Source organism: Passer domesticus, chromosome 2, assembly GCF_036417665.1.
Source record: "Passer domesticus isolate bPasDom1 chromosome 2, bPasDom1.hap1, whole genome shotgun sequence".
Classification (NCBI taxonomy): Eukaryota; Metazoa; Chordata; class Aves; order Passeriformes; family Passeridae; genus Passer; species Passer domesticus.
In genome coordinates, this window is record NC_087475.1 from 77,650,165 (window position 1) to 77,674,052 (window position 23,888).

The 23,888-nt window shown below is 35.3% G+C and overlaps 1 protein-coding gene across 5 annotated transcripts in view; it reads right to left on the reverse strand.

The window, feature by feature from the left end:
- Positions 1 to 23,888, reverse strand: part of CNTN5 (contactin 5) — a 603,752-nt gene that overhangs the window by 51,461 nt on the left and 528,403 nt on the right. For all 5 annotated transcript variants that reach the window (XM_064409453.1, XM_064409454.1, XM_064409456.1 and 2 more), the window contains 2 exons: positions 13,360 to 13,487; positions 12,293 to 12,468 (listed from right to left, as the gene is read on the reverse strand). In XM_064409453.1, the coding sequence (XP_064265523.1) occupies positions 12,293 to 12,468; positions 13,360 to 13,487 (304 nt within the window). The remainder of the gene's footprint in view (positions 1 to 12,292; positions 12,469 to 13,359; positions 13,488 to 23,888) is intronic.

A 23,888-nucleotide genomic window follows, 5' to 3' on the forward strand; every position in this document is an offset into this window, starting at 1 on the left:
ATGCTAAATGTGAATGAGAAAATACAATCAGATTCTCATCCTTCCTGATGAAATATGTATGTATTTAATACTGAAAAGTGCAAAATATATACAGAGAATATAAATAGAATCAGTTCAAATTGTTTTTTTTTAAATTTAGCCAACAGTCATTACAATTCCCCAAAGTTCACTTTAAGAAACATTAATTGAGTATAGGCATTTTCTTTGTCAGATTTGGTCTACTTTGCTAACCAAGCAACCACTGACAGTCTTTCCTTGAACTATATATTTCTGTCCCATGCAGTGGTTCTAATTTGAGTAATTTTGATCCTGAGTGAATAGAATTGTACTCTGCATTCTAAATAAAATCTTTCTAGGGGTGTAAGTATTGATACTTCTCTAGCTGTGTTGGAAATCTGTCACTGAATTCACCTAGATTGATATTTGCTAGTTTTTTGGCTTATGCTTATTCTGTGCTCATGTAGACACACTCAGATCTTTATACTTATTCATTAGCAAGTTATGAGCTCCCTCTTTATAACCAGTCGTTCATATGTGCATGACCTTGTTCTTCACAGGATTGAATTTCTTGTCTGTTCCCATCTGTTATTTTCATCATCTGCTGTATTGATAAGATGTCCAATTTTGTACCATACAATCGTCATTTGCATACTTCTTTCTTTTATGCCAAGGTCATTAATGACAAGATGAAATAGGATTCATTTCAAGATCCAATCTTCTATAATTTGTTTTTTTCTTTTTAGGCAGAAGAGTTCCTTTGCAGCACATCTTGGCACACTTCTTCAGTCAATCCTCTCTTCGTTTGCATTTTTTGTAATAGTCCATATAGCATCAAGGCAAAATCTTTACCAAAGGATATTCAAATGCAAAGAAGGAAAGAGAGGTGGAGACATCAAGGCTGCCTCTGAGGCCAAGGTGGGTCTGGGCATGATCTATAGCTTAATAACTCTGTAGATCTGAGGGTGTGATTACCATGGGAGTGTTTTGCCTTCTGAAGTGGCCTCGGTAATGATATTGCTGAAGGGAACATAGTCAGACCAGTCAGGCCATAATGCAATTCTTATATTCTTGCTCTGGCATATGAGAAATCTCAGCAGGGGAAATGGATATCTCAGTATTCTATAGCTTGAAATGCAAAAGAAGAGCACACACTCCTATCAGGAGTCAAATTCAGGATATAAATTTTTTTAAGTTGTATACCAGTAGCATTTATTAGCTATTGAAGCAGGTTGCTCAAAATCACTAGTGATCTTGGTACAAATCTTTAGTTACTAAAAGTATAAGACCGGAATCAGTCCTCATTTGTCCTCTCCTGAGGGTAATTTACATCTAATGCGTGTTTTATTGTTAAGTGTGAGGAATAATTTAATGGACAGCAACTGTCTGGTTTCATTGTTCAGAAGTTGTTAAAAATCTTGTCTGTCACTCTGACTTCCAGAGGGTTCATTCATGTGTAAATCCTAATATTCTTATCAGGAAAAATATATGTATTTCATCTGCACACCTGTGTAACTGGGCAGACAAGCATCAATTGAAAGAATCATCACTGTAAGTGGAGAGCAGTGCAGTGCAATAGATCTCTATAAAACAGTTTTGTTGCAACATAACAGGATGTGCAGCCAGCATTCCTGAGGATGTGTGAGTGGATTAAACTGACTGTGTTTAATACATATGGGTATATGCTCAGAGACTGGATTCTTGATCATAATCAAGAAAATAATTTTAACTTCCATTTAGATAAGTAGGAGATATGTTTGACCAGGAACTGTAAAAAAAAAAATTACTGCATTAGTGATGTTCTGTGGCATTTATAAAGTGGTCTTCATTAATTTTGCAGGCTCTTCCAAGTCTTGGAAGACAAATTGTTTGTTGATTAGTTTATCCTGCAATGAGATGCTCTAGGCCACAAAAAGGTCTGAGGGAGGTTAAGCTTATGTGCTGACTTTCTAAGTCTCAAGAAAAATTCTGCACCTTGTCATTCTAGTTGCTCCCTAAACTTGAACAATTACAATCCAGTTGAAAAACAATCAAACTACTAAGTGGGAATGCAGCATAGACTTCATTAAGAAAAATATTTAAGGTTAGAAACTTGTGCTTTTAGACTTCTTGTCAGTGGAAAAAGACATCATGCTTCAGCAAAGCAGAGAAATTCACTTCCCCTTGGAGGAAGACAAAAACTGGGTGATATGAATGCAAGGAAGGTCTCTCTCACCTGGGCTAACATGATTTAGGACAGCCTGGTATATCAGCAACTTTGTGGTCTCAATTTTATTCAAAGCCAAATTAATGGCATTTAAATTTCTTTGTCTAGGTCTAAATGTTGATGCTATTAGGTGTATGTTTATAAAAGCTGCCTTTTATTTTACTGATTTTATGCTCTTTCTTGACAGGCAATATTTTGCAAGTTATTTCAAAGTAGCATTTTATTAGAAAAATCCATATTCCTTGGTGTTGCATCATGTACTATCCACTTAGCCAAGCACCAGTACCTTAATCTCAGTGTAAACTTCTACTGTGTGAAATGTAGATTGCATTTTACTGAAGCTAAAACTTAAAAGAAATAAAACCAGAACTGATAGGTTCAACAACAAACTTTTACTGATTTTCAGGAAAGCTAAGAGCAACCTTCAAGGTCAGCATCAGCTACAGACCTGCTGTACACTGTTGATCTTCATTAAGTAGCAAATAAATAATAATAGAGCTCAGAATGCTATATATCATGACTAATGTTTCTCTCCAGGACTACAAATTATTGTACCATTCATATTATGCTCCCAAGCATCCCATTCATGTAGATCTGGGCAGCTCCAATGCTGAATGATATGTCAAGCTATGGTTCCATCTGTTTCAGTGTGGTATGTTGTCTGAGGTCATGTCTGCAATGTTTCTAATTAGCTGTAGATTAGTTGTATGTATTGCTTGAAACTATTGCTTTTTCAAAAATTGATGCCACCTATGCATTTTGCTTTTGATGTGGAAATACTTCCCCAAATTAAAAAAGGCCCCAAAGAACTTAAGACATGCATTCTTTGCTGAATAGTAATGACATCATTGCATTTGTCTTTTGCACTCATTGTCCTAATATTTGGAGGGTTGGCAGAAAGAAAAGAAAACAACAAAAACCCACCAAAATCCAAACAAAGCCAACCAACAAAAAAAAAAAAAAAAAAAAAAAAAAAAAAAAAGAAAAAAAAAGAAAAAAAAAAGAAAAAAAAAGACAATTTTCAGAGCCTTTTCCGTTGGGGAATTAATACTTCTTCAGCCATCTCAAATACCCACAGAGAGGAACTTGCATACGGATTATTTTTTCTCTTTCCATCTCATAAATCTTAAGAGGTTGTTGTGGGAGCCTGGACTGATACTAGTTAATTACTCAATCAATTACTTAACTGCTCAGGGGCAGAAGGCATGCATGCCATCACCAGACCCTACAACTGCCTGTTGCATAAGATAAGGGAAGAGGATGATAAGAGGCAGATCCTGCAAGTTGGGGTCCTAATTTTTATCATGCCAGAGTCCTTACAGCAGTGGCTAGCCATGGAAATTCTCTTCCAGAGAACTGGCAGGATGTTTACACACAGCCTGAAGGAATTCACCCCTTCTGGTGGGCTGTAATTGGCTCAGTTTTACTGATATACGAGGCAGCTATGATGTCTTATTCTAAGAATGTGTCATAAACTATCAGTCTGATAAAGTGTCCCATGATTCAAAGTATTACATCATGCACTGTAAAATTCCCTGCCCCAGGAGAGGTACTTGGTCATGTCCACTCAAACCTGAGTAAATATACACACAGTGGATTTTGTGTTTCTCCCACCTCTCACGGCTCAAGACGATGACAATCACTTTGACTAGACTGGACTGAGAAGACCAGAAGAAGAGAACCAACAAAATCCATGCAGTACTGACATATTCCCTTTCTCTATGTCATTCTCTTTCTTTCCCTGCTCCCACTCTCTTTTCCTATTTCTTTTTCTCTCTCCCCCTTTCTCCCTTGCATTTACTGTTAAATAAAAACCCATACTAATGACTTTGACATATGGTCTCGTTTGCACCTCAATTAGGGCAAAGACATGTCTCTCATTTTAATAACCAGATCTTAACAGTTGTGAGTTGCTTTGCAATAAACAACTTTTACATATGTTTCTTTCCTCAAATGAAGAGAATTAAACTTATTTTTCCTGTGAGAGTGAGTTCATTTTCCTGCGCCAGTTGCTAGGAAACCTCTCTGTTAATCTGTCCATTCATTTGTTGAGTTTTTATCTCTGAACCATGGTGGTCCATTCAGTGTATCCAACCTTTTCTTCTGAAGACTTTGCAAAATTCTAATTTCTAATCAATTTCTGAAGACTTTGCACAATTTCTAATCTGTCTGCATTTGAAACTGAGCTCACAGTTACACCTTAGAGCACTTTCTTAACATCCAGTAAGTCTTTTGTTCCCTTTTCCCTATCTGTTCCATGAAAGAATTACACTTGGGTTGATTATTACATAATTTATAACATTTGCTTAAACTACAGAGTCATATGCTGAAAATCTATATGAAATACCATTATTTTATCATTGTATCAAACCCAGGCTTTCATTTAATCTGCTTCTAATGCTTCTCATTTTCCACATTCATTGTCATACTTCCCTTCTGCACTCCAACTTCAGTTCTTTGAATGTAGCTCTGATTTATCTTGGAAAGAGGGACAAAAAGCCAAAGAAGTTCATAGTGCTGGGTAGTTGGTAGAGATGATGTGTTGACCCACAGCTCTCAACTTCTGCACTGCAAGGGCTTGAGGACAGCCTAGTACTGTGCAGAGGATTCAGGCTGTGAACTCAGCCTGGACAACATGCAGTGAAAACTGACTCTTTGCCTGGGAAGAATGTGTCTAAAATGGGTAATGAGAATATTACAAATGATCATGATTCAACAAAAGCTGAAATCAAAGGGAAGAAAAGAATGGGCAAACACTGACTGCCATTGCAGGAAAACTTTCATGATGAACAATTAAACAATTTGAGTCCTTAAAAGGACTGAGATTTGATCCTAAACAATATCATTAACCTGGGTTAATGATAGCTTTTTCAATTTAAATGATCATTTAAAATAAATGTGTGTTTTTGCATGTAACACACAGATTAGGTGAATTCCTGACTCATACATTATTTCTTCATTTAGCAAAATGGCCTTTGTTAATGAAATTCAATTTGATTAAATTGAAAAATTATTTCACAGTTGATTTTTGCTATATTTGAATGGCAGTAGAATTTTTTTTGGTGAGTTTATCTGAAGCAAACCAATGATTATACCTTATGGCAGTGTTATCTTTGTACCATCAACAGTAAGTGAGGACCAGTAATACAATAAAGTTCTTTTAAATAATGGTGCCAATTTCTATGTACATTATGACGGATCATTGGCTTCAAGCCAAATTCTGTCCATATTTTTAAGTACCATTTCATCCAAATTTTCAGGTTTGGAAATAACAACTACATCTGTCTACTGCTTGTGATGATTACAAATTGTAAATATTTAATCTGAGAAGCAGCAGATTTCTTGGTTGATATATTGGTAATGGAAAGTTATATTCTGAGCTCTGCCTTTTAATCATATAAGCACGCATTTGGAACAAAGAAGATGAAATAATTGTTATCGGTTTTGTTGTGATCAGTGGCATGAGGAAGGATAATAATGGCAATATATCAGTATCCAGGCTGATGCAGATTGACTCAGGCATACCTGATAAAACATAACTTGCATTTCCCCTGTCTATAAGAAGTTAAAAGGATGTCTTTAGGTTTGTGAATCCCTAAGAACCATGTGAGGGGAGTGTAGACTCTTTGAGTGGCAGTATTTATGAACAGTTTGCATATACATGGCAAGAATTATGAAAAGAGTTGTTTTGGTGAGTACTGGTGGCTTTGAGTGAATGCCAGAGAGTGATGGAGTGTTGAGACCAGATACATCTCAAGTGCATCTTGAATTGCTGCAAATGAGTTTGATTAATTTTATTGAATAAAGAGTTGCAGTTAAAAGAATATCAGCTGTCAGGTTGTCTGTCATGTACTGGGGTAGTGAAATCAAGGCATTAACAAAAACATGGAAAAAGCAGTGAGAATAGGAAGGAAGGAGAAAAGAGATGGGATATGAAATGGCAAGCTTCAGGACAGAGACACCAGCTACACTTCTGATGCTAAATTCATGTTCCTTATTTGCAATTTGATTACCCTGAGAAAAAAGGAAGAAAAGACCTCTAGAGACTCCTTCCAGTGCAGTAAGTGACAATGAAAATTATGATTATATTTTGCTGTTTTGGTTTTTTTTTCCCTAGTGTTACATCATCCTCTTTGGAACCTACTTTCACTTCCTATTTGTTAATATTCATTGCAGTATGTTAATTAAGAGCAGTTGCTACAAAATGATTGATTGTTAAGATTAGTATGTACATTGTTGGATAACATTTATGAAATATTTGTGTGAACATTATCTATTGTGTTGCATGCTGTGTCTTGGTTTAGCAAACGAGAAAAAGAAAGGGGGCAAGAAGTTGAGGTGAGTTTCAGGACAGTGAAACCTTCTTTCCATGACGCTTTTCAACAACAACAGAATTGAGGTTTGCAGGTGCAAGACCTCAAGAATAAAACCAAAAGACTGGGAGTGTAAGAACTGAAATGGAGAAGTACTGCCAGGAAGGTTTTGGAAAGAACTGCCACAGCAGCTGGGGAGAAAGGCTGAAGAGCTGCAAGTGTAAAATAGCCAGCAGAGCTATAAATGGAGGCTTCTTTAGGAACTGATATTGATCAGTTGTTCAAACAATCGACTCTGCTGTTATAGCCCAGATTAACACTGTGCCAAGCGGTTAAATGATCCATCAGCTCCAAGTAAACAGAGGGAAGAATGGACTGCCGTGAAATGTCTGTTATTTATCCCAAGGTTTTTTGCTTTAAAATGCTTCTTGTAAACAAGGAAAGGTACAAAATACCACAATGGAACAAATCAGTAAAAATTATTTGACTGTATTACATGACTTTTTGCAATAATTTTTAATAGAAATTAGTCAGGGATGTTAAGAGGCTCACATTTTTCAAAATTATTGGTTATTTCCCTTGTCTAAAATAAAATTAAATAGAAGAGTTCAGAGAATTGTTAAGCTTGGAAAAGACCTCTAAAATCATTGAGTCCCACTGTTAACTCAGCACTGCCATGTTCACCTTTAAACCATAATCCCAAGTGCCGTATCCACACTCCTTTTGAACATTTCCAGGATTAGTGATTTCACCACTTTCTTGGGCAGCCTGTTCCAATGCCTGACCAATTGCAGTGAAGAAATATTTTCTAACCTCTAATCTAAATCTCCTCTGGTGCAACCTTGTCACTTCCTCTCAGCCTGTCACTTGTTACCTGGGACAGGAGAACTGATGCCCACCTCACTAGATCCTCTTTTGAAGTAGCTGAAGAGGGCAGTAAGATTCTCCTCAGCTTCCTTTTCTCCAGGCTAAACGAGATCAGATATTGCTTATCTTCTCTGTCCCTTACTCTCTATTAACAGCACTTACACTTGCATGCAACAATTTACGGACTTTTTTTGATTCTAGGGAAAGTTTGGAGTGTCTCCTTCTAACACAGCATCAAACAAATCCAATCAGTTCACTAGAAATGTTTATAGCCTAGAAGAAACACATAGTAAAATGCAGTATTACACTGTGGTCTTCTTTGTGTTTGGATTTTGGTTTGTAGTTACCAGTCACAGAACTCAAAGTCTAGAAATCCTTATTTTATTTAGTACACTATCTAATTTATAATAGCTATTTATTACTAAGAGACAAGATTTATTTTTTATTTTTTGTTTAAACTGCTCCTGACTGCTCAAATAGGTAACTGCTGTAGCATGACAAGTGGGAAAAACCTGGTAATGAGCATAGGGCTGAAATATCTAGACATTAGAGCTGACAGTAATGGCTGTGTTCAGCCTCTTCCATCAGCAGGAATGGATTGCAACAGACAGTGAAACAAATTGGTAGCAATGAAGCTGATATGGCAACTTTACCCTGAACACAAATTCACTGTGCACAGAGCTTGTTGTCTTCTTGAAGGCTTCTGACAACTATTGCTTTTTTCATGTGGGGAGGCAGTCGGGATGTTATGTAAAATTCCTGTTTAATTAACCTTATTTGGGTTTACATCCAATAAAGAGGAAAGACATTGTTATTAACAGGCTGCTCTTAAAATTGATTTCATATAGTGTAGAACTTAGCTCTTCCTATTTAGAAATGCTTAGGAAATTTTAATCTTAATTTTTCGAATATTATAAAAGTATTATAAGAAATTAGGGAGTGACTTGAAAATACAAGGAAAGGTATAAATTTATGCATTGTCCAAAGTTCTAGGTTATCAAATTGAAGTCTCCAGTACTAGGCAGGAATTCAATTGTCCAATTTGCATCTACTGTCCTTTTTGAAGTAAAACAGTAGATTTCCATTCACTTCTATGTGAACAAATAACCATTGTAAAATATAACATGACAAGTTGTACTTATTGCTTCCCTTGGTGGCAGTTTCAGCTAAGATCAAAAACCAAGAACATATTCAGACCAAATCACTTTCCTGAATCTGAAAAGTCAAGGTGAGGCACATTAAGAGCAATGCTGTTGCTTACCAGTCTGTGGATAACCACAGTAAATAATTTTGTTTGGCTGCTATAAACACAGTATCAGCCTTCAAGCACAGAGTTGGAATTATGACAGTTGGATGAAAATCTACTGAAAAAATCAGATATTTTTAGGTGAAAGAGGGATAGGTCTTCAAGCACAGAGTTGGAATTATGAGAGTTGGATGAAAATCTACTGAAAAAATCAGATATTTTTAGATGAAAGAGGGATAGGTCTATGAGAAAATTAAGGTCAGTAGAGATTTTAGGAGCAAACATTTTGAATATAATTTTGACTCGGACTTCTACATGCGGCACAAGGGACAGAAAATCAAAGTTATCCTAATAAAAACAAGAAAGTCTATACTTTCTGAGTTCATTGCATACTTTGTTGCTAGAAGAAAATTTTGGAAATTCAGACTTCCATGCAAAATTTTTTCTATTCCACAGATTATCCCTCACGGAACCTAAAACATTATCAAGTCTTTTGCTAGACAAAATAAGACTTTACCAATACCAGAGGGTTATGGTTTTATATAACCCTTGTCATTATTGTTCTTCTACCAAATGTTCTGTGAAGTTACATATATACATCATTTGGGATGTTTTCTTTTCTTAGACTTCTATCTGCAGTCATTCCAGTGGAAATCAGCTGATACATTTTCCTTAATATTCACTTCATGCACAAGTTGACATCCTTATCACACTTATCTTTTTGCCAGGCAAATCCTTGAAGTACCTAAATTGGTATGGGTACTAAGTCATTGATAGCTCAGTAAAGAACAGCAAAAATACCTTCATTTTGTTTGAAAAATTACTTCTCACTATGAAAAATTATAACGGCTTTTTTGGTACAAATGCTACTGATATAATTTCAAAACAAAATTAGTAATATCTATCACTAAGACATGACTTTCTTTTTAATTGTAATTGCTTGGGATCATGCAATTCTACTAAGTGAAAATTTATCTACAGCCCAAACAGATGTTACTTTGGTGATAGCTTTTATAACATTGCATGAGGCATCAAGATACTCATCATACTTAACATTTGGGTCTGCCACAGTGAAAACATGAGCACTGCAACTGGTGATGAGAAGTTTACAGTGGTTTCATTATTAGCAAAAGCCATTTAAATAATGTTTCATTTGTCAGGCTTTAAAACAAATAAGTAATTCCAGGCAAGCTTGAAAATATTTTTATCTGATGAAGTATCGGTGTATGGACAAAAAATGGACATATAATTCTGGGACTTCATGCACACAAAATATATTATTTTTCTTAAATGCACTTCATTGAAAAGCATTTTGTTCAGGATCAACTCATGTAATATTGAAGTGTTTCATTCAGAAGAGCAATATAAGGGATATAGACAGAACTCTATCAGACTTCAAGTTCCTCTTTTCTCCATTCATAAACCTATGACTTTAACTCATTGTTATCTCAGCTTTGAAACTGGAGAGGTTAAAAGAGATTGCATGACAGTAAAAAGGAGTTTTATTTTCCTTTGTCCCTGGTGCCTGGTCATGCTTTATATTTTAGTGAAGTAAAGAAATATATTTTTAACCTTTTGATTAATTTCTCATTCTCATGTAGTTAACAGAAATTATAGTGACAGATAATTGACAACATTCCACAAATGAGTAGGTATGGGAATTGTGTCAAAACACACAAAAAATTCCTGTATTACCAGAGTTTTTATTACCACTTTCAAGATTTGCATCTCTCAACTGATCCAGCTTCATTTCAGGACAATGCAAAAATCAAGATATTTTAACCACTACTTGAGAGACTTGCTCAGTCTGGAGGAGACTGAGGTGAGACCTTATTGTCATCTACTTCCTTATTAAGGGAACCAAAAGGGTAGGTGCAGATCTCTTCATATTTGTGACCAGTGACAAGACCGAAGGCCATGGCCTGAAGTTGTGTCAGTGCCTGACAGACTTCAAGAAGCAATGGAACAACACTCTCAGGCACACAGTGTGACTCCTGGAGCATCCTGTGCAGGACCTTGTGTGTCCCTTCCAACCCAGCTTATTCTGTGATTATGTGAGTAGTACTATTTTCACTTCGTAAAGTAGCAGTAACACTCTAGCAACACAGTTAGGAGGAGGTCATAAACTCAAATAGCTGGTTAAACCTATCAAGTTTTGGCCAAATTTTAATCATGTCAGGACAGTTAAAGCAATCAGAAATTTCAGTGAGATTTGCATGAACAGTTGTCTGAAAATAAGATGTTGTCTTTGGTTAGTTTGAATAAACCTTATTTCTATCAATTTCAGGGTTTTCTCTTGTAGAAATTAAATTAATGAAGAATTCTTGAGAGGTCTACAAAAGCCCATTTTTTCATATATTAAATTATATTAAATTAGCTTTATTTTGACATGAGATATGAAATTACTTTGAAAATTTCCTAGACTGTGGATTTTTCCCAGTGATTAAAAATTTTCCTTGAAGAGAGATGCTGGAATACAAGGAAAGAATCATGTAGCATGTTTTAGATTTCAATTTTTTTGGGAATCACTTGAAGTTAAATTGTAATCATAGGGTTTTTTCTTGAATCAAAGAATGGCCTTGAAGTTAAAGAGGAGTGCAAGTTTTCCTTCTTACACAAATAGTGTTCTTTTGCATGTTATATTCCTCAGAAGAAGATAACTATGCTAAGAGACTTCCCACTAAAATATACCTAGCTAATGTTTTTCAATTAAAAGGTTTATTGAAGTAAACTAAAATTTTAAAAACATGAACCCCCACCAAGAGGATATGACTTCTGTAAAGAGTATGATTTCCACATAGGCAAGCAGAAGAATGAATTGATTGCAGCTGACAATTTTTTTAATGCAATGTTAACTTTGCTACATTGTACTCAAATGAGATACATTAAGTTTTAAAATTTCCTGACCTTTATGAACTTAATTTTTCTCTGTTAACACAGCATGGACATTTGATTTACATTTCATTAGTTGGAAGATTCAGTTAAATTACTGTAGATTCAATTTCCAAGCTTGTTCACATTAAAGGATTTTTTTCTACTAAGAAATGTTCAAATCATTTTACATGAGACAGGTTTGTAATTCTTTATCATACTGTTTGATCATATGAAACTCTTTTTGACTCAAGTAGCAATATTTTAAGTTGGTATGTATATTTTTGTCCTATGATTCATACTGACTTAAATAATGGTTACACAGTCAGGAAGTACCTCATGCAGGGAAGCTAGTAAATATAGCCCTTGCTATTCAGATAGTAAAATATTTTCCAGGCAAGTAAAGCATTGGGAGGTGAGGGCATTTCAAAAGCCATGTTATCTGTGAGAGAGACATCAGTGCTTATAGCAACAACCTTTCTATATTAAAATCAGCAGAAGAATGTAAGTAGGATTTGATGAAAACACCTTCCTGTTCCCTCACGAAGACTATCTGATACATCACTAATAATAGGATATGTAAGTTTAAATTTAATATCTTCTTGAAGAATACTACTTGGAGTAATTCTAGTGGTCTGCAGTTTGCACTTTCTCTATCCAACATTTCTTTCCAGTGTTACTGAAACCAGTTATTTCTCAGTTTGGTCAAAATTTGGTAAATGAGAGACATATAAAAGCATACAAATTTCTATCACTTCCCAGCACAGAGATGACAAATGCATGGTCACTTACTGCCTTGATGCTTTCAAAGTGTCCACCTTCTTTCTCAAAGTCAATGGGCTGCCCATTGAGCGTCCAGTAGAAGGTGACATCCATTGTGCTGTCATGAAGGGCTTTGCAGCTGAGGACGATGCTCTCTCCAACCGTTAACTCAATCTTCTTGGGAGTCAGCTCTATTCTTGTGGGTTCTGGAAACAGAGGAGTGTTAGCAACATTCAGATGGAAATTAACTTATAGTGCCAGACCAAAATAATAGGATTGACTGATGCTGAGTCTACTCAGAGCTTACATTTCTTGTTAGTATGACAGTCAAATACTGAAAGATATTCATAATACACACTGAAGTATGACACTGGGGATCAGAAGGTACAGACAGTTTCATGGAGTCAATAAGGCAGAATCCTAAACAGCGATCTATGGGACATCTGACATGGATTAATTAATTAACTTTATTAATTTCAGGAAAAGCTATTTTTTTTAAGGCTGCAGCACCTGGAATCTTGTGATTACATGAAAATTTCAGTTTTGTCACATAAAATAATAAAAGAATGTTTCCTGGATTACTAAATACAGGAAGAAGCTTGAAAAATGAAGTCAAAAGGCTTGAACACCTGCAAAGAAAATCCATTAATTCAGCTAAAAAATGAAAAAGAAAAGAATGTTCAGAAATAGAGTGTTACTCAGTGGTTTTATTATTATTATTGATCTTGTAAGATACTACCTTCCTCTGAAATTTATATAGATACAATTATTACTTTAATTTAAAGGTTTCTTCTCATGCAGAAAAAGTTAGGGGTGAGTTCCCAAAGATAAAATATGTCAAAAGGGATATTGAATTATTTATAGTTTGAGTGATTTAATATATATACTAATTCTTATGACACGTCCACAATAAAACAGCTGGACTTTGCAATCTGATTCAATGTTTGATCAGATGGAGTTTAGTCACCTTAGCTTGTTAGAAATGCTTTTTTTTTTCTGCCTGGAGAATGCTGTTTTATGGTTGGCTGGGGATTCTAAGTAATATTTAAATATTAGTCAAAATAAATCATCATTACCATCAAAACATTTTTTCATACCTTTAACAGACACTGATGCAATGATTTCTGCAGATCCAAATACATTTACACCTTGGCATAAATACCGCCCTTCATCAGACTTGGAAGCATTCAGGATTCGCAGACTCCCATGTGGAAGAATAGTTATCCTGGAAAGGATAAGTCCATAGATATATAAATATCTCTCCCAGCCTACCAGCCAAATTCCATGATGATATCTTTCAGAGATAATAAATAGGATTAAGGACTGCTGCCTCTGTAGCAAGGGATGATGAAGATGATAACTGAATTATCTTCTGTTTCAAAAAGGGTTTAATAAATCCATTTTACTAGTTCTTCCTTAATTCAAAATTTTCACAGAAGCATCAGTGGATTAGTATCCTTTGACAATTATTAAGGTTGAATTGTAATGAAACTTTTGTAGAACAGTAAAAAAGGTAATCCTTCATAATTTGTCTTCAAAGTTTCACCACTATATTATTGTCAAATCACATTTCAATATCAAGCACAGGCTATTCCATCTAGAAAAAAAATGACCTAAGAAATCAGATCTGAGAAGAATGGGAAGCAAAATTCAAAAGACAAGAAAAAAAACCTTATAAAATTAATTGTATCTGGTCAAAATGGGATTTATGGCATCACAGCACAGTGTAGCAAAGGGACTTAAATAATCTCTGCTTTTTGTACATGGGATTTTATTTTTTTTTCTGAGTCTATAATTGCAGCTCCACTTACCTCTTGGTAAGTCACCCCATTAAAGCATGTTCATGAGAAATGTTCAACTGCTCACATTTAGGAGTTTCAAATTTTGGTTTTGCTTGCACAATATTAATCATAAAGTCCATGAAGCAGCATGTAAATCAACACTCTTTTTGCTCTTCTAAAATGACAAAGACCCTGAATTTATTCTATCTTAGAGTTGCAGTCTGGAAGAGCAGTAAATAATCATGGCTCTTTTTCTGACAGGGAACTAGGAGCCTAAAAGGAATATGACAACTCTTAGATGGTATTTAATCCAAGCCCTGCTTGCAGGTGTTGTGTATCCTTTCCCAGGTTAGGTAGTGGTTACAGCTCTCAAAAGTCTTGGGAGATGTAGGCTGGGAGCACGGACACTGGAAGCAGATAATCCTCAGCAAATGCTTTCAGGTAGGAGTGGGGCAGGACATGGGGTGCCTCTTTCTCCTGTATTTGAAAACTAAAGTAACACCTCTGTGTGTTATAGAATCTAAATAAGGCGGGTGGGTGGCTCTTCCTCAGGGATGGTTGGGTTTTTAAATATACTTGTCCAGACAGGACTTTCTGGATGATACAGTATAGACTGACACTCCTGCTGGGAATCCTCTGTGGAGTTTATGATTAGAAATCATGGAGGGATCAATGTTGGGTTTTACTCTTGAGAAGTATTTATCAGGTGTAGGGCACTTTTGACAGGACTGGGTTGGGTTCTTCAGCAGCAAAAGAGGGACGGAATTACATTTATAGGCTGTATGAGTTAAACCACACAGCTGGTACCTTTTATTTATGCTAGGAGTGATTTTCATAGGCTTAAAATTCAATAATGTGCTCAAATTAAATCATTAATATGAGATCCTTCCTTCCTTCCTTCCTTCCTTCCTTCCTTCCTTCCTTCCTTCCTTCCTTCCTTCCTTCCTTCCTTCCTTCCTTCCTTCCTTCCTTCCTTCCTTCCTTCCTTCCTTCCTTCCTTCCTTCCTTCCTTCCTTCCTTCCTTCCTTCCTTCCTTCCTTCCTTCCTTCCTTCCTTCCTTCCTTCCTTCCTTCCTTCCTTCCTTCCTTCCTTCCTTCCTTCCTTCCTTCCTTCCTTCCTTCCTTCCTTCCTTCCTTCCTTCCTTCCTTCCTTCCTTCCTTCCTTCCTTCCTTCCTTCCTTCCTTCCTTCCTTCCTTCCTTCCTTCCTTCCTTCCTTCCTTCCTTCCTTCCTTCCTTCCTTCCTTCCTTCCTTCCTTCCTTCCTTCCTTCCTTCCTCCCTTCCAGAATAATATCACCTACTTTCTAACTCTGTGAGAAATGGTGTTTATTATCTGAGGTTCATAAACATTACGGTGGAGGAAACAGAATTTCATTCCAGTGAAAAATGTGCTTCTCTTCACTTCAGATGTGAAACCACTCACTGCTCTCAGCAGACAGAAGAAGAAAATAATAGCTTCAAAATGAATGGGGCAGAGGAAGGACATGCCAACTCTAGGGCTCACCAGTGCAATCTGAGGATGCATCTCCCATCCTGCTCTAAAAAATTATACACCAGTATTTGAGTCACATTATTTGTGCAAAGGTAATTTTATAGAAAACATTATTGTATTAAGCAAATGACTGTATTAGATTTTTGATGGTATGGATTTTTTTCCAACAAATAAGAAGGCATGAAACTTTGTTACAGTATGTCATACCTTTGAAGAAACACTGCTTTAAAAACTGACAGGAATGCAAGCTTCTTTCATTTTCTCTCAGTGTAATTTAAAAAAAAATCTATCAACATGCTCAGTTTTCAATGCTCTGATGACATCATTTGTATGGCAATAGTCTTTGCAGAACAGTGATAGTTCTCATCAATATATTGACAGGAACAGAAAAAAAAGACATTCCTTTAAAGTTTGGAAATTATAGAAGCTTATACACAGTTTAAGTCCTGATATAAAATTTTTGAATTCTGATCTTGTAGGGAAAGAAATTTAGATGTGTATGGAAGATTATCTAATGAATCTTATGGATATTGTCAACTACATTTCTATGCAGTTAAAAGATCCTGTTGTCCATGAGGGAAAGAGTAATCACTCAATCAAAGGAATTGCAAACACATTTACTGGCAAATTATTTGGCTCAGAAATTAATATTTTCTTTAAGTTGCCTAGCACTCATCTGTCCTCCCTTTTTTTTTTTTTTTTTTTTTTTTTTTTTTTTGTGTATTTAGGAAAAAAGCCAGAGGCCTGGTTATGATGGAAACTGAAATGCTTTATTTATGCATACAATACTTGCTGCACACAGCAGGAACATAGACTTCTCCTCCTTCCCTGCCAATATCTCTCAGTCACAGAGAGACCCCCTGCGTGGCATGTCTGCATATTTTAACAAAAAAAGTTTCATAGCAAAAAGTTTTTTTTTACTTCATAAACAGAAGGGAAGCAAAGAGAGGAAAATGGGGATGGGGTAGAATCAAGGATAATTCAGGAAAAGAAGCAACCCATAATGATTAACTGACTAGAAACTGAGGGACAGATGATAATAGATTAACAAATAGAGAAAAGACGGTTGAAAGATCAAGGTGAGAGTTTGGAAATTATCATATTTAAGTATTAAAAAAATCCTTGTCATCACCTAAAGGAGATGGATGTTGTCTATAAAAGATTTCTGAAGAAAAAGTGGCACAAAATCAGTGTCCCTGTAGAAAAGGGTTTTCATCTGTCTAATAACATGAAGAAAATGAGATGAGAGTTAATGTCTGGATGTCAAAAAATGTGTTGACTTGAGATCAACTGCAACAGAGATTTTAGCAGTAATTGCTAGGAAAAAGGAATTAAGATATAACAGCAAATGGACTTGAGATAAAATTGAACCTGGGTTAACTTAAGTACACTGAAAGAGATTATAATTATTATATATTATAATTATTATATATAATATAATAATTATAATTAGTATATATAATATAATATATAATTATAATATAATATAATAAATAATAATATAATTGTAATTATATATTATAATTATTATAATATTTCATAAGAAGAAATATTTTCTAGAGAAAATAAATGCAGATTTAATCTTCCATGGGTTTCAAGCATGATTTTCATGCTGAAATTCCCATGACTGTTTAAATACATTTAATACAAAAATTAAGGATTGTTAAGAAACTGGTTGAAGAAAAGACTTTTTTTGGAGAGAGAGAAATTGGTTTTTATATTCTGGTATTATTTTTAAGTTACCAGGATTCAAACTTACCAGGATTCAGAAACACTGCTAAAAATTTGTTTAAATAAATGCTTCTTTGAGACAGCAACTGAGCAGCAGAATTGTAGAAAAGCAGTGAACTGAGAGGACCATGCAGTAAAGCAAAATGCAACCCTAGAATATATCAGATACCAACTTGCATCTCTTTATGGAAGTATTAATACATTAAGTGCTGAGGAAATATAATAAGGAAAATTTTGATCATCAGTATTCAGAAAGATTAATTCTAATCAAGCTGACATTTGGAAAGATCAACATGATGACCAGGGAGGAAAGAAAAAACTTTTGTTCTAGAGGCTGTTTGTAAAATTAAAACTGCACGTGACATGAATTTCTATTTTACAGGTTAATTTATGGATCTTCTCAGCAGTCAGTTGAACCTCTATAAAAGGTAGAAAAGTGCAATGTCTAATCCACATTGCAGATCTCCACACTTTGGATCTCAACCTGGCACTAAATCTCACCCTCAAATCTTAATTTAATTCCCCAGATATAAGTACATTTCATGATCTGACATAATTTGTGGGACAAAATCCCAGCTGCTGCAAGACATTAAAATCAATTTCCTCATTGTCCCCACTTGCTTGCGAAATAGAGTAGTCTCATCAGCTGAAGTTTTGCTGATACTAAAGTAGAAGGGCTTGAGGAATTAATTTCTTTTCAGATAAAAACGAGAATCCACCTGTGGAATGGAGCTGTTCCAAAGAGAAACTTTGGACAGTGGACAGTGAGGATAGCATCAACTTTTTTCTTCTGCTATTGATCCATGCTACCTGCTCATGTAGAAATAGCCGTTAGACACCTGCACTGGGCTGACACACATGACAGAAGACCTGTGAGAGGATGTAAGTGCTTAAAGCACAGACATGAAAATCAATTAGCCACAAGCATCACTGCCAATGAAGCTGAACCCCCCAACAAATTAATAATTAAAAGAGCTAAATTGAAATTGAATATGATTTCAAAGTGTGTCTTATATCTCTGCATATTATAATTTTCCACTTTGATTGTATCAGAAGTAGTGCAGCTGTTGGATGCCCAGCCTGCAGCACCTGTGGTTTGCTTGTCCAGAACATCAGCAAATTTGGACATACGTATTAGTAGCTTTTCTATAATGTCAGTTTTGCTAATGACAGCATAATCCACTAAACTAGTTTGAGAACTGCTACAAAGCCATAGAAATATGAATGAGAGTGTAAATTTTCCCCTCTAAGGCTTCAGGATTTGACTTAGATTAACATTGGAAGTCTGCAAAATACTCAGCAACCATACCTCTCAGAAAATATTTTCAAATTATTATTTTAACTGTAAAAATATTGCAGTCTATTCAAACTTTATACTCATCAGTAACACTTTAGATTGGAAAACACACTTAGTACATTTGTTTAAACACAAATGCATTAGCTCACTCAGATCAGGAATTCTGTCAATTTTGTTCTTTCAGCAATGAAATATACACCAGGGAGAGTAAGTCTTTGAAAAAGAATGTGCTGCTTTATCTGGAAGGATGACATTCCACACTGTTTGCATATGGGATGTTGACCTGAATAGAAAGGTGGTCTCTGAGACCAAGTGTCTGCTAAGGAGCTGATGGATGGAAATCAGGCTCATAAGAAATGCTGGATCTTTTCTTATGGATGGTGTTTGGGCATCCTTTATTTGGCTGTCTGAAATGCCTTCTCTTAATCTTCTGACTGACAGAGGGGTAAAGAACATACTGACAGAGGTGAACACAGTGTAAGGTCCCCTCAAATGTGAATGACAACCTCAGCTTCATTTAGGTTATTTAGGTTTCGTGCTTTGGTTTTTTTTTTTTTTTTTTTTTTTTTTTTTTTTTTTTTTTTTTTTTTTCTCTGTTTACAGAAAATTTTTGAGAGTGACCATAAATTTTGGTATAATGTTGAGAGGAAGGAGTAAGACATGGGAAATACAGACATCATTGTTTTGGTATGAAAAAAAAGGAGATCTATTCTGCCTGCCATATAATTTTCCTTTGATTAATTCTTAAATATAAATGAATTGTATTAGTAGTGCAGATACTTTTACTGTTGCACTGTCTTACTAAAACAATATTAGTTTATTAACATCTGGTATCACCCACCATAGAAATTCTCAGATATTATTTACAGCGGGTAGAGGACATCGTATTGTATATTGGAAATTGATGCTGGAAATTTTCAGCCTTCTTTATCACCAGGGGCAGTTTTACCTTGACCCACTGGGGCCAGGATATGCCTGTGTTCTCCATATCACGTTAGATCAGTGAGCAGAGACTTCCATCAAGATTTACATAATGAGAAGTGGAAACCCTAATTTTCATTCTCTTGCATCATTCATAGCAGATTCTCACAAGCAGATGTCTTGAGTCTGCTGTAGAAGTTGTTTCTGGATGCTGAAGCAGCTGAGCAGTTGAGGCAGCAAACATTAGAATTGCCACAAAACAGTTTGGGATTTTACTGAGGACTTCTTACACAGACAGGGACACTGTCTGGATCTTAATAGAAATTAATGTCAGGCAGCTTATACTTGGAGCTCTATATGCTTTAAATAACAATTACAGAGTAAGAAAAAATAGAAGTCAGATGTGTGGCCATTTTTGGCAGGGAGGAAGAATTAGCAATGGGTAGTTTGATTAGGCTGTAGATACTATTATCTTTCTCTGTTTTCAATTAGTTCTTTTGATATTAACTTTTGACTTTCAAACCAAAGTAAATTTTTGTTTTACTTTGGTTTGAAAGTTATATTAGAGTTATATCTCTACTTATATTAGAGATATAACCACAGCAATCAGGGAGGCACAACATTTAGTTAAAAACTTCACAAACTTTAACACCTATTAACTGGAATTAAAAAGAAAGTTATTGGTGGTCAGAAAATCATCCCCTGCATTTGTCATTTGTATCTAAAATCAGGAGTATGAAATTGGCTTGTCTGCATGTTGGGAATAAGAATTTTAAAGATGCAAATGGAGGGAAGCTGCACTGACTCATTTAGCCTGTAGCCCCTCACAGTGTTCTGATCTGAACAGTCTGTCATTTGACATTAGTTTGGGTTTGGGATCTGTCAGTTTCCTTTAATGTAGACTACAAGGAATCAGAACAAGTATATGTAAATAGATGAAACCCCTATTTCTCCCTGAATGGCTTTGGGCTATCTCATTCCCCATTGCTTTCTCTTACTCCTTCATAATAGATGCACAAACCTCTAATGGTTACAGAAAACGCATGTGAGTCATTGCTATAGTAAAGCCACTTATATAAACAAAAGACAATCTACTTTATTTACATTTTTTAATTATATCACCCTAGATAGAATAATTTTTATTTTAATATTCTTGACTTAATTAGAAAAGAACCCTTATATTTGGCACAGTCCCTTGGCAGAGCACGAAATTATTTGGATTTTCTTCACTTCATGTTTTCAAACATTTATAATGGTGTAATTCCTGTGTGTGATATCTTAGGTTATTGGAATATGTTAAGCCTTATTATTAATGTCTCACAAACTACTTCCAGCTTTATTTAAACAAATCTATGCAAATTGTCTTAGGGCAGTTTCTTTCAAAGGACCACAGCCAGGCCTCTCATTTGGCCTTCCTGTTTGCTGCACAGGAAAATTTGTACATGAAAATACACAGCTCTCCCTGGTGCAAATGTTGTCCATGTATGTAAATATAATTTCAGGTGGATGACACTAGAAATTATTTTTTGCTAACAAATGTAGCTTCTGTTCTAAGCACAGAGAATAAATATGATCTCTGCAGTGTTTCTGTGCAGTAAAGTCTGGAAAACACTGATATGTCAGAATTAGAAGTGTCTTTGGGAGTGCTTTTTACTTTGTATACATCAGCTGGTCATTATTAGTTTAAATCATGCTTTTTATTAATGACTTTATTCAAATCAAAACTTAAGCACATAGTTTGCTTTAAAGACTCTATGAATAGCACCAATGTGAAGGATGATAGAAAGGTGCTAAAAAATTAAATTTCTAAGGTAATAAACAAGATAACTGAAGTAATAAACTAAAACAGAGCCTAACTGTAAATGTAACAGAAATTCAGATCAGTAATCTATTTGCTAGAGAAATTATACAACAAGTAGATATTTAAATTATTCTACATTTTTACTGGTATGCTCAAGGAAGTGTTGGTACATATTAAAAATTTAATATCCCTTTAATAATTGGTACTTTGTCATGCTCCTCAAACATTTTACCCTCAAATGTGTTTCATCTTGTGCAAAGAAAGAACAGGAGTATTACTCAGACGACATACCAGGATAAGTGTTCTAGAAATACCTGTTCAAAGAATTGTTAGGAAAGGACATTTAAGGTCTTTTCTGCCTTGCCTTCAAGTCCAAGACTTCCTTTAAAAGCTCTTATAAAATACAGTTGGTTTAGAACAATTTATCTCTAGATATGCTGGAAACACTCTATAATTATTAAAATGTTCTTTCATATTTTTAAAATCCATATAATACTCTTGACCCATTTAAATTTAATATATATTTTAATATTTAAATATTTTTAATAATTAAATGCGTTCCTCTTTTTTTGCACACTATTTCAATGTCAGAATTTTTTTCCTACTGCAAGAAGGTTCCTTCTTTTCAGGAAAAGCTTTATCACAATAATCTTCTCCATGTTTCTAAGTGACAGCAATGAATTATTAACTTACTCCTTTTACTCAGAAACTTTAGAAATAATAACTTCTGCAAGGACTGCATGCTCCCTTCAGGAAAAAAAAAATACACAGGAAACTTTAGTTAGTCTAAGATATTTCCATGTTTCACTTGTTAGCTGGAAAAGAAACATTTTTACTCAAAGGCAGACCCTATATGCAAGAAGTAAAATTCAAACAGACCAGGTGGTCAAGGAGGCAGGTCTTTAGCCAGTGTAAAATAACATAATTTCCTTCAACAACGTGGTTCTATTATGGTTTGTAGTACATAAAGACAAATCTCAAAACAGCCCAACCATGCTATGCTTGAAGAGTTAACATTAACTTCAGCAATAGAACATGAAGAGCTGAAACTTAAATTTCATTCAAATTATATTCTTGTAAATTGAAGACTGTTAATTAGATGCTTACATGGGAAATTTTCATATACTCATCATATGAAAGTCATCTAGCAGTCATCTAGCTAAAACACAATTGTTGTAAGCTGTGTAATGATGTCCAGCCAGATGGAATCTGCTTTCCAGGGTTGATTCTTCAGCACTACTAGAATATTAACTGCAAGTGGTGCTTTTATGTAACACAGCAATGAAACTGAATATTTTCCACCTCTCGAAAAATTATTTTGTTAAATATGCTGTTACTGCCTTATATGAATAGAAGAGCTGGATAGAAGAGAATAAATTATTGTTTTTTTGCATTAAGCCCTTGCTCTCAGGTAAAATAAAGAACAGCAGTTCCCCCCCTACGCACCCCCCCAAAAAAATACCCCCAAACCATTGCAGTTTGCAGCTAATTAATATGCATTGTTTAAGACCCAGCCCCATGGAGGTGTTTTCTACTTTGTAGTGCTCTCTCCCTGGCATACATAGAGAGTCAGTTATAGAAGTGCTACTGGGAGCTGAATGCACGCATCCCAAGCAAGGAGGTACAGGACCAGCAGTCAAACTGATGGGTGGATGCTTGAGAAGGAAGCTGACTGGTGACAATCAAATCAGCAAAATAGTTGTAAATCCTTGTAAAATAGCCAGCATGGAGATTTGAAAAGGATTAGAGCTTTCTGTGTCTCATCAAAACACACCAAAAGAACCATATTCTTTCCTGACATTTTCAGAAATAGACAGGATAATGAGATTGATATGGATGTGGCATGGGAGGGCTGAGATAGTTTTAATGGTCTACTGATAAATATGTACTGATAAATATTAATGTAGCATTCTGTAAATTTGTTACTTTGGAATGAATTTTGCAAAATTGTGGTTTCAACCATCTCATATATCTAATCTCAGTTGTAGTACAAAGATGGGACAGATGAACGTGGCGTTGTCGGCCTTATCCTTACATCAAACTGACTCTGTTTGGAGACACTCCAATTATATTTCTATCATATGGTAGGTACTGCTGGACTCTGGAAGATGAAGACTGATTGCTTTCATTATTATGCTGCCTCTGGAAGAGTGTGCAAAGTCTGCCCTTTCTGCACGTTGGTCCAGGTAGAAACTCTTTGGAGATGAGATTCCATTAGTATGATGTATGTTGTGCTTGGATCAATAGCTACAAGTTCTTCAGTAGTTGTTTAGAACTGTCAATACAAGATTCAGTGCTCCACAGAACTGCTGGCCTTCCAACCACTGCTGTTGTGAAACAGCCCCTATTTTCTCCCTGTCTAATAATCATAAGGTCTCAGCTAGACTACAAATGAGTTCGACACTCTGTTTTCATGAAAGATACATGATCTAGAGGGGACACAGTCAAATAATTTTTCAGTGCAACAGTGACTTCTGAGAATGGGAAAAGAACAATTTGAACATAGATTACTTTAGTTCCCAAAATATATTTGCTGAGATGTTTAGAGAATTTTGAGCATTTATAACCTTTGTAGATTGTACACAATAAAAATGGCATGTATTAG